This window comes from Pinus tabuliformis, chromosome 8 (assembly GCF_031772625.1).
Source record: "Pinus tabuliformis cultivar Carrire ecotype Pingquan chromosome 8, CPIR1, whole genome shotgun sequence".
Lineage (NCBI taxonomy): Eukaryota > Viridiplantae > Streptophyta > Pinopsida > Pinales > Pinaceae > Pinus > Pinus tabuliformis.
Genome location: NC_142294.1, coordinates 1,226,493,119 through 1,226,504,546, shown reverse-complemented (window position 1 = coordinate 1,226,504,546; position 11,428 = coordinate 1,226,493,119). Strand labels below are relative to the sequence as shown.

Genomic DNA, 11,428 nt, shown 5'->3' with positions numbered 1-11,428 from the left:
AGAGTGAATCTACTGAGAGGGTGCCTCAGGCTTTTGAGAAGCCATTGTAATCCCTTCACAACAGCGGTGTAACTTTTATATTATGTGGATAAGAAAATATCAACTGTTGTTTCAAACTACGCGGTGTAACTTTTATATTGTGTGGATAAGAAAATATTAACTGTTGTTTCAAACTACTGTGTGTTGTCCACTATATTCATGTTACTGAATTATTAGATCTAGTTATCTTCTGATATGCCATGTTTGTGGTCTTTGAGTTCACCATTCAACAGCAGCAACTTGGTAGCTTGGAGTGATTGCGACAACCAGCATTCCATAATATGTAAAATAGAGAAAGGTGAAGAACATGGTGAATATATACCAGGAAAATTTCAGTGCAGACCACTGAAATCCTATCATGGTGTACGTGAGAAATCCATACATGGTTGTTTGAATAAGTATGTAGGGAATCTCAATTACAATTTGAAACAAACAGCATATTGTGAAATTTAGATAACATATTGGTATATTTCAATCTAATGTAGTAATGCAATGTCAGTATCTATTATAATTTATCAAATATAATGTATTTTCCTGATTGAAATATTTATTATTAGAATGAAAAATAGGTGAAGTTTTAGTTGTAGGCTATCATATATATATATATGGGCTAAAGAAGGTAGAAAATCATTTTAAAGTTTGGTTGAGAAGGTTTATAGTCACTAAGCTTGCCTGTGATAGAGCATAGAGTAAAGCAGAGTACATTCCAACTGCCTTTTCTCTATAAAAGACAGTTCGCTCCACATCCACTATGGATTGCACTAAAGAGGAATTAGTGACTCCCAGAAATAAAGTTGCACCATACAAAGCCCCCCTGACCTTTAACAAGTCGTTTTTAGTTTCTCTGCAACAAATGCAAACAAAATAGTTAATACTTATTGTTTTTAAAATTATCGGGTCCCATGGCAAGAAAATAATGGCAAGAAATATTTTCTGCCAATTTTGTGATTCTGGTCATGAATTTGTTCTTTTTTATATTTAAAAGGATTTTTACATTAAAAGGTCTTAACCCAAAATTCCTCCATCAAGTTGCAATGCTTCAATTTTGGCATCACCCCTGATATATTGTTTGGAACATCTGTGGATCATGGATATATAATACTAAAATTTAAGCCATATAAACTTTCTATTTATTATCATTGCTAAGCAAATGTTTGTCGTACTTACATTTACATTCCACACTGCCAGTAGATGGTGCCAAAAAAGAGTGCCGATATAAATGTGAAGAACAAACGGACTAAATTGTAATATGTGCTTCGCCAATATGTCCAGTGCTTCTTCCACAGACAAGCAGTAAATTGGGCCCATGTAGATTGGGCAAACTTGGTTGGAAAGTAAAGATCTCTGGCACCTTGAACTTGTGTGGATAATTATTTAACTAGCTCTATATGATACCTACGAAAAAGATAACACCATATCACTCAAATAATTGATCTAATATGATATTCATATTTCTTTGAAATTTGTTATGGGCATTATAAGAGCGTTTGATCTGGACTTACTGGAAAAGAGGAGACTTCTTATAAATTTCAGCAAAATCTATCTCAAGGCACTCCTCAGCAGCTCTAAAGCTGATTTCTAGCATCCATGTTGCAGGGTTACATTTATCAGTAATCTTTGTCACACCTTCAATAGCCTGTCCAGGACATTTCAAGTTGCTAGATTCAATGAGACTTGAATAAACTGTAAGATTCCTTAATAACATATGCTGCATTAGCAAACATTAATCATATACCTGGAAGTACTCTATGACCTGGATTGAATGGCGACCTAGTGGACCGCCATATATAATTTGACCACCATGTTTCATCAACAACAGCTGCAAAAAAAGAAAGAATGTTATTGTAGTTGGGATTGTTTGGGAAAGTAAGCATCATTAAATATTTGCAAGGTGTTGTTCAATAAGCATTGCTTTACACACATGATTATCAGGTTTTACCTAGGTGTCCAAATGCATTGCTCTTCAGAGTGGGCAGTGAAAATTGTTTTAAACATTGATATTGGTGGGCTTCTAAAAGATCTTCCTTTCTAGAAATTTACAGAACCATCTACTTCTTCCTACAATCCATCTTATAACCTTTTCAAAACTAGCCATTTTGCTGAAGACCTTTGATATTAAATATTTTACTCCATGGCCTTGGATTTGAAATTTAAATATAGCTCTCCGAACTCTAGATACATCACTACCAATTGGCCCCCTATGATTATTGTCAGTGGTTTAGATTTCTAGTGAAAAATAGTTTTCCTTCCATGACATGTGGTCTCATGCATGCTTTCATATTTTTTGTGGGTGTCTGATCACAATTTCAGATTTGGCTATATTAACAACCTGTAAGGAGTTAGAGATGTATCTTACCTCATCAAATCCTTCAAAAATATCTATACTTGGCTGATGGATAGTACAGACTACAATTCGGCCTGTTTCCACTGTATTCCTAACTGTACGCATCACGATAGCTGCAGCTCTGGCATCCAGACCAGATGTCGGCTCATCCATGAATATGATTGAAGGATTTGCAACAAGTTCTACAACAATGGTTAGTCTCTTCCGTTGCTCAGTTGATAGATCACTCACACCAGGAAGACCCACCAATGTGTCTCTCAAGCTATCAAGCTCTACGAGCTCCAACACTTCATCCACAAACATTTGTTAAATAGAACAATCTCAAGCTTAGGAAACCCAATATTAAGAATGAAAGAAAGAAACTATATTAAAGTCCACAGGTGGTTCATAAGCGGCTTTCAACATTTCTGTTGCATCAGGAGTATATTTTTAAGATTAAAATCACCATAAATATTTACCTGCTTGCTCTTGGTATCTATTTCTGGTGAAAGGCACAAGTAAGCAGAGAACACTACTGATTCTCATACTGTTATCTGAGGAAAGTGAATATCATTTTGCTCGCAATACTCTGAAACCCTGGAAAATGTCTCCTGTACCTTTGGAAAACCAAAGATATGTATATCCCCCTCAATATAACCTCCCGTTTTTCTTCCATAACACATCCATGAATATGATATTCATATTTCTTTGAAATCTGTTATGGGCATTATAAGAGCGTTTGATCTAGACTTACTGGAAAAGACGAGACTTCTTATAAATTTCAGCAAAATCTATCTCAAGGCGCTCCTCAGCAGCTCTAGATCTGATTTCTAGCATCCATGTTGCAGGGTTACATTTATCAGTAATCTTTGTCACACCTTCAATAGCCTGTCCAGGACATTTCAAGTTGCTAGATTCAATGAGACTTGAATAAACTGTAAGATGCCTTAATAACATATCCTGCATTAGCAAACATTAATCATATACATGGAAGTACTCTATGACATGGATTGAATGGCGACCTAGTGGACTGCCATATATAATTTGACCACCATGTTTCATCAACAACAGCTGCAAAAAAAGAAAGAATGCTATTGTAGTTTGGATTGTTTGGGAAAGTAATGATCATTAAATATTTGCAGGGTGTTGTTCAGTAAGCATTGCTTTACACACATGATTATCAGGTTTTACCTAGGTTTCCAAATGCATTGCCCTTCAGAGTGGGCAGTGAAAATTGTTCTAAACATTGATATTAATGGGCTTCTAAAAGATCTTCCTTTCTAGAACGAAGCCACTGGATATGGTGTCGGAATCGAACCGTTTAGTCTCTTCAAGTAAAGACGGTATTTCTGCAGCAAAACATGACTTATTTCTTTGTAAGGGATATGCCTAAGAATCCAACAAGCAAGCTTTCCTCTAGTCACAACATTCAGTCATAAGCATTATGAATTTGCATCTGCCCAAACCTAAGAGACTTGGATTTTCTAAACAAGTGCCTTGCAAATGTTCAATCTAATTAAATTTATTATATTTTTGTTTAAAAATTAAGGATTAAACATTGTTTTTTGTTTTTATATGCATCCAGTAAATAATTATTGAATAAAAACAATAAATTGAATCTAAAGGGAAATTCCAGTCCTTTACTATACATCTGTAACAATTTTTATGTGTATTCAATTTTTATTCTAGTCCTTTACTATACATCTGTAACAATTTTTATGTGTATTCAATTTTTATGTGTATTTTGTCATATAGTTTTCATACCAGCATTTTGAACCATACATTACAATGAATCAAAATAGTTGAATTTTATCATTACTATGAGAAAAAACAGTGATGAAAGAACAAGGCTGGAAAGGGCTGTGGGCTGGCAAGGCATTAATCTACTTCGGATAGTTCCTACCCAAGCAATTGAGCTTTGCACATTTGAATCTAAAAAACGATTTTTAACATCTGTCCAAGACCACTGTGAGAAGAATGGATGTCCCCGAGTTCAAATTGTTGGGCGGACTCTAGATTTGCCAGTATCCTGGATTTCCCTAGTTGCTATAAATGGTGCTGTTGCAGGTGTCGCTGGCACATTGTCTTGCTATCCTTTGGAGGTCTTGAAGGTAGTTTTTTTGCTTCTGTAACTAGTAATGTTTTCATACAACTTTCTAGAAAGGTGCTTGAAATAGATCTTCTACTAAGGATCCAAGTCACGTTTCTAGATATATTGCATACTCAAGCAGTAATTTCTTTGGAAATCTGTGAGTCAACTCAGTAAAGGTAATTTCTTTCTTATCTTGCAAATCAGGACCGTTTCACTGTGCATCCTGGAGTGTATCATAGCATCAGGCACGCTCTAAGGAAAATATCACAGGAAGAAGGTCCAGGAGCTTTATATGCAGGCCTTGTACCCACTATAATTGGTATGGTTCCCTACAGTACATCTTATTATTTTGTATATGAGTCAACAAAGAGAGCATATTGCAGATCATGCAACAAGAAGTCTCTAGACCGGGTAGAATCACTTCTTATGGGAGCCTTTGGAGGTGGGTTCGCTTTCTAGCTTATGCCTACTTTAAACAGAATAAAACAAAGTAGTTGATTATTAATCCACATAAGATTTCCTCAGTTATTATTATGAAGTTCATTAATTTATTGTAAATCACTTAGTCCTGACTTCTTGTTTCTATATGGGCAGGGCTTACATCCAGTGATTCAACTCATTGCAAGAGTGTTTAGACGGTAACCTATGTCTACCTAAGCAGTCACACTCCTCCAACCTATTCTCTGCCTTCCATAATGTTTGTCCTCAGCAAATCATTTAAGTAGGACTATATCTCCAAAACAGACCTTGCAGGGATACCATATATGTGTTGTAATATAAATTTTGTATTGTTTCTGAGTTTGAGTCAGAAGCAAGGTGCATTTTACTGCCCAGTATGATAAAGATGTATAGCATTTATATGTAAGGCTGACTTGACTTTTTCTTTTCTTTCTCAGAAAGCTGACAATGGCTGACATGAGATATATTATATATTGATCTAATATAATATTTAAAAATACAAATAAAATATCAACCCAACTCTGTGTAACATCCACCCTTACCAATCAAAATAAAGAAACAAATAAAATTCATAATATAGAAAAGAAAATTAAAGGAAAAACAATAAGCATTAATATTACACACACGAGCATGACTAATCGTTAATTCAAGATTTTTAGATGCGTAGAGATTTGTATCTCAATTTCTTTTTGACCTCTCTCAATACTTAATAGATCTGAAATTAATATGAATCTGCACTACTTAATACCTCAATTTCTTTTTGACCCTTCTCAATACTTAATAAATCTGAAATTAATATAGATCTGCACTATTTAATAACTTAATAGATCTGTAATGAAATTAAAATAGATCTGCACTAGTTTAACTCACTACAACACATTATTAGAAAGCAACCTGGGGACACCATCCATTCACAAATTCAATCATCACAATTCAACTGCTTAAGATATAATTGTCAACTGTATAAATAGACTGCAACTATATTCTCACCATGGTTCGGTGTTGAGAAATATAATAATCCAAAGTTCATAATTTTTTGTTTTCTTATAGCATAGCTGAGAAATGCATTGCATTCAATTAAGCAGGACTATTAGTTCCATGGACCTTGCAGGTGTAACTCGTATATTTGGGTAATATTTTTGTGTATAATGTCTTCTGTATTTTTATAGAACCTGCCAATTGTGTGTCATTTAACTCACTTGGACACAATATGTAGGACATAATCTGTGTTCACTTAAACAAACATACTGGCAATTGACAAATTTGATCATCATATTTCATCTACTTGTAATACGGCTGTTTAACCAGCACTGTATGAATGAAATGCAACTACAATAGCATGGAAACATCCATGACCATTCATATATTGCTTCTTTATCAGCCAAGTAATATAAACTATCGCATTTGTTACATCCATTCACCGGGTAAAGCAATCACACTGGGATTTTAATCCTACAAATATGGAAGGGAGCTTTCTATCAGACGTTTTCCTCGAAAGTTTTAAATGCTATACGATTCACGTGGCAGAACGTTCGATCTCTCTAGTTTATGCAATCATATTAACCATGGAAAGAACTATAACACTGGCTCCTGTCTTTTTCCTATCTGGGCAGACATGAAATGAGTAGATCTCATGCAAAATGTGCCTGCAAATTTCCAACACTCCACAAAAGCATAGTTCACAGAGGGATTGAATACACAATCTTTTTAAGACTTCTTGTTTGTAGGATAAAGGATCTACTTCCATGCTGTGATTTGACCACCAAAATCTATAAAGATGTATATGCTTTCACCACATACTCAACTATAGACAAACAGACAAACAAACATAATAAGAAATTAAAGTTTTATCATACTCAACTACGGATAAACAGACATAGTAAGAAATTAAAGTTTTATTTTCCATTCTTTTTAGGAGCTTCTACCCAACTTTTCCAGCATTCACTGTGCTCTTGGGTATAGAGAAAACAAAAACATCCAAAACACATTTAGGACACATTAAAAGATCAAATAAATATCAATGTCATAATTTGCAAATGTTGCAACAATGAATCATTCAAAACAAACAACAACTGCCTACAATTGGGGACCAAGCCAGGTCAAATTTATTATGAATGCAAATCAGAGGCTGCAGGGTATCCTAGTCGTTCAATTTCCCAGTTTCCTCGAGGAGCAACCATGTCGTGTGTAGGTACATATTCCTGCACAGAATATCCAAACTACAAATGTTTTTAATCCCCGTCACCAGAATATATGAATATATAACTAAAAGATGAGCAGTCAAAAGTTCTAACCATTAATGATAACATTTTATTTTGGATACCAATCCCTGACCATGTTGTTTACTAGACACTGCAAACATCAAGCTAGAATCACTTCTATAACATTCTCCCTACCTCCATCCTGGCTATAAGTTATTTTCCTGTTGGAGCAGACACAACAATATGCCGTGCAGAAGGATTTATAAATCCCTCTTCAACACCCTTATCAAATAAGGCAAGCAGGCAATTGTAATAGCCATCAACATTAAGTAAACCCACCTGCACTTTCAGTAAGTTATGACTTATCAATACTCTCAATAATTGGCAATACTCTTGAAGATCAATGGTAAGGGTACTGAATGAACTCTAAAAAAATTCAACATTAAACAGTGGATATGTACCGGCTTATCATGAATGCCTAGTTGTGACCATGTGATCATCTCTAGCAGCTCTTCCATTGTTCCATAACCACCTTCAATCAGCCAAATCTTGAAGAAATCAGGGAATGGAATATCAAAGGATTTGGAAGTTTTATTATAAATTATCTGCATATTGTCTCTCACCAGCCCCTAATCAATGCATATTTACCATTAGCATAGATTCATCATAACCTTTGATCTATTAAACATAGAGAGATATACTTAACAAACAAACAACAAGAGATTCAAATTTCTAGTTACCAGGTATGATGGATCTATATCAATTTAATTTTAAGTTTTTTTACATAATTACAAATGGCCTGAGCGCCTTTCTTAACATTGATAATTGGACCTTCACATTTTATTTTCATTTTAGTTTATTAGAATTACCTACCGTCATGGCACATTTCAGTGGCTATGGAGTGCACCTGGCTTCTCAAGGTGCAATTAAAAACTAAGCAATTAAGAGCAAACCATCCTATTTATCATACCCTAAAAAGTTTCTTAAAAATGCGAAGTATCAAATCACCTGGAAGAGCAATAAAAGCATCAGCTTGACGAGCCATTTCGGCCTTCCTTTCATGCATGTCAGCAACAGTCTTTACTTCACCGGCTGTATGACCAGATATCTGTGATATAATTTACCATCTCAAACAGTTTAGGTTGTAGGATCTTTACGAAACATCGTTAGAAAAACTATTTCAATTACATAAAAATCCAGAATAGTCATGCCCATAGCATCAAAAGCACATCAATCAGTTGCAATATGCAAAATCCTAATCATCCAATTTCAGAGCAATCAGTCCTTGGAAAAGAAAACTAGAAGCCTTATGACAGAAATTTCACTGCAATACACTGTTCCTCTTAGCATGTTTGACTGATGTTATACAACAAAACATCAGGTTGAATAGGTCATTGTTCTTTATTTTATCTCCCTCTCTTATATCCTCTGTTCTGTTCTGTGTACCTTCTGATTAGCGTGATACTGTTCTGGTTGGCCTGGATTTAGAGAAGTTTGAGATAACTGTCCCATTTTCATTTTGGCCTGGTTTTAGAGAAGTTTGAGAGCGGTGTTCCATTTTCATTTTGAGTTATTTTTGTTTGAAAACATTTGATACCCGATCTTCTGAAACCTCAATAGGACTGATGTATCAAAGATGGACTAAAGATTAGTAATATGAGAAGGCCAGTAACCACTAATTTCCCAAACTATTTGGGGCAGCAGATATAGACACCAATGGTTCAATGTCATTTAACATGAAAGAAAATTTACTTGTAGATAAGAACAGTCACTTGGTTGAAATTTTTGAAGTTAATTAAACAGAGGAAAAGGATGCTTCCCTTAATTTCAGAGTGACAGTTCCTTTAAGCTTCCATCACCATGTAAACAAATAACATTATCCTATAACAGAAGAGAAGATTCACTATCCTGCGATAAATTTCAGGGTGAAAGTTCTTTCAGGCCTCTATCATTTTCATTTAGTTTGAACTGCATTGATCGCAAATGCCATGCAGACAAATAATTGTATTCTATAACAGAAGACAATAGCTCCTATTCTGTCTTCAAAGGTCCTTAATCTAAACATACTAAAAACCTAGCTATACAATTACAACCAAACAGTTGAGGTACATTGAAAGAAAATTTGAACCAGAAGTACATAAGCAGTAAATCAATTATTATCATTGATTGTATATATCAAGAAATGGATGTGTCCTGACATGATGGTAACTAACTGACTAAACTTGTGAGATGCTCTTTCAGTATCTCTGCTTCCCCAGCTATATAGATATTCATTGCTACTAAGGAAATGTGTTTAGATCTTGAGATGACTAGGTAAAGTATCCAATCCATGACTCAAGGAGAAAAGTCTGTCTCTCGAAATATAGGCTTAGACAAATCTCACATCTACCCTAGAATGTAAACCCCTGTCTGATAGCTCCCACAGGTCTTAATTCATTTTTTATTAATATATCGTAATTGTCATATTTTCTTGACATTTCGTGTTAGGATATATTAAGAGTTTACAGGTTCAGTCTGATGCTAAGAGCAATGGTACATCACACAGGCAATACCTAACTTCACAAATAGTGTGATTTTATTCCTTCCTGTCGAAGGTTATTACCCAAATTCTTTTGTCTGCAATAGTAAATGAAAGTTGTGTATGGGCCCTACCCGCATGGGTCAGACAATATCCAAACACAAAGGGAAACTTTGAATCAGCCAAAATGGCTAAGCCTGCAAATTCCTACGGACAAGATAGAATTGAAGGTTTAATAATCCAGATAAGCAACCTAATAAAGAGCAGAATGTGAGCAAGCACCTGAAATGGTGAAGGACATAAAAGACCAGATTCCCAAGTTATTCCTGAGGCAACACCGTTCTTGTGGCTAAAATTAGCCTTCGCGGTAGAGGGCCTGACACCCTGCAGATCAACCAAGAGCATAAATAACACCCTGCAGAGCAACCAAGAGCAGAAATAAGGAAACTATTGTAAAACCCTAACCAGAGAACAAATCGAATTCTTCCAATTGTCAGTGGTCACTTACTAGGGTTTACACATTCTTGCAATTGTCAGTCGTCACTTACTAGGGTTTACGCTCCACATTAGAACTGAAATTTTGTTGTGGGGTCTTCGGAGTCAGCAGGGAAGTCATTTGCGTGATGGATTCAGGCAACCTGGGAGGAACCCTACACATCACAGTAAATTTAACTCAGATTAGACATGGGAAATTGAGCTAAAATCTAAATTAAATACCTCAGGGCATGATAAAGGCTACATCTGTAGGGCAACTGTGTGAATCAGGAAATCGAAACTCCAGCGAAGCCATCACTACTGTCTGCGAAGGGTTTCGAGTGGGTAATCTCTCCAGCATGAGATAAACATGGAGTTCAACCAACACATGCAATCTTAACTGATTAAAATTCCAACTATAATGATCTGATCCAACGGCACAATCTCTTTTAATCATCTAACACATCAGATCAATGGTCGAGAATAGGACACGGTGGCATATAAGGGAGTTCTTCCTAGGGGGAAACGCCTTACGGCGTAAAAATGTTGGGAGAGGTTCCATGAAACTATGCATAAATATTTTTACATGAATATCAATTACTATCAATAGTTCACATGAATTTTGGAGAAATTAAACATGTAAAAAGGATGTTTCATTAAGGATTATTAATGGTTTTAGATGCCTATCAGAGAAAAGGAACAATGCATATCAATAATCCCTACAAACATATCCAAGTCTATTAAAAGGTTAGGATGAAAAATGTGATGAAGAAAGAACCATTCTACTGAGACATCATTAATTATTTAGCTCCCTAACACAAATATTTTCACTAGTCCATATCTTATAAATGGTATTGTGATCTCTCTCTATAGAATAAGATTTCTAATAAATTTCAAATGAATGACATATTCAAGGATAGTTCCATGCCAAAAAGTGTTTGAATATAGAGATATTGTTTCCTAGTGTGAAACTTGATTTAACTCCAACATATGATGACTCAAGTCCATGTTTAAGTAATCAATCTCATTCTCTTAACTCCAAGCATCTTGAAAACTATGTTGCAATCACTAATCTAGATAAATTTCTTGGACTCCCCAAGGCCAAATATTTCCTTAACTCTTAGGGTGGTGGAGCGATTTTATTAAAATAATTTTTGGCTCAACCCTTTATCACAGTAGCTAATCTCTCTCAAAATGACATATGCATTCCATCAAAACTATATTGAGAATTGTTTTGGGTTTTCTCACAAATATATGTTTAATAATTAACCACTTGTATCCTTAGGTATGTCTTGTATTTCCTATACTTCTCCCTTTGGATA

At 35.1% G+C, this 11,428-nt stretch overlaps 1 protein-coding gene and 1 long non-coding RNA gene across 2 annotated transcripts; one reads left to right on the top strand and one right to left on the bottom strand.

Moving 5' to 3' along the window:
• The first annotated feature begins 4,411 nt into the window (after window positions 1-4,411).
• Window positions 4,412-4,791, top strand: LOC149239813 (uncharacterized). The gene is made up of 2 exons (XR_016245470.1): window positions 4,412-4,473; window positions 4,659-4,791. It is a non-coding gene; the product is annotated as an uncharacterized LOC149239813 (long non-coding RNA).
• A 2,524-nt stretch (window positions 4,792-7,315) lies between these two features.
• Window positions 7,316-10,040, bottom strand: LOC149239812 (cytokinin riboside 5'-monophosphate phosphoribohydrolase LOG8-like). The gene is made up of 4 exons (XM_089367221.1): window positions 9,915-10,040; window positions 8,123-8,222; window positions 7,576-7,646; window positions 7,316-7,453 (listed from the first exon to the last, which is right to left on the bottom strand). Exons 1-4 carry the CDS (start codon window positions 10,035-10,037, stop codon window positions 7,328-7,330), a joined length of 420 nt encoding a protein of 139 aa, XP_089223347.1. The 5' UTR covers window positions 10,038-10,040; the 3' UTR covers window positions 7,316-7,327.
• Between the last annotated feature and the right edge of the window lie 1,388 nt (window positions 10,041-11,428).

What these genes read in the sequence shown, in the direction of transcription:
- LOC149239812 (XM_089367221.1), bottom strand. Translation starts at nt 10,037, where the DNA reads ATGCTCTTGGTTGATCTGCAGGGTGTCAGGCCCTCTACCGCGAAGGCT. An exon ending in TATGTCCTTCACCATTTCAG is followed by an intron (nt 8,223 to 9,914) that starts GTGCTTGCTCAC and finishes ATTATATCACAG; the next exon opens with ATATCTGGTCATACAGCCGG. An exon ending in TGCTTTTATTGCTCTTCCAG is followed by an intron (nt 7,647 to 8,122) that starts GTGATTTGATAC and finishes GGCTGATTGAAG; the next exon opens with GTGGTTATGGAACAATGGAA.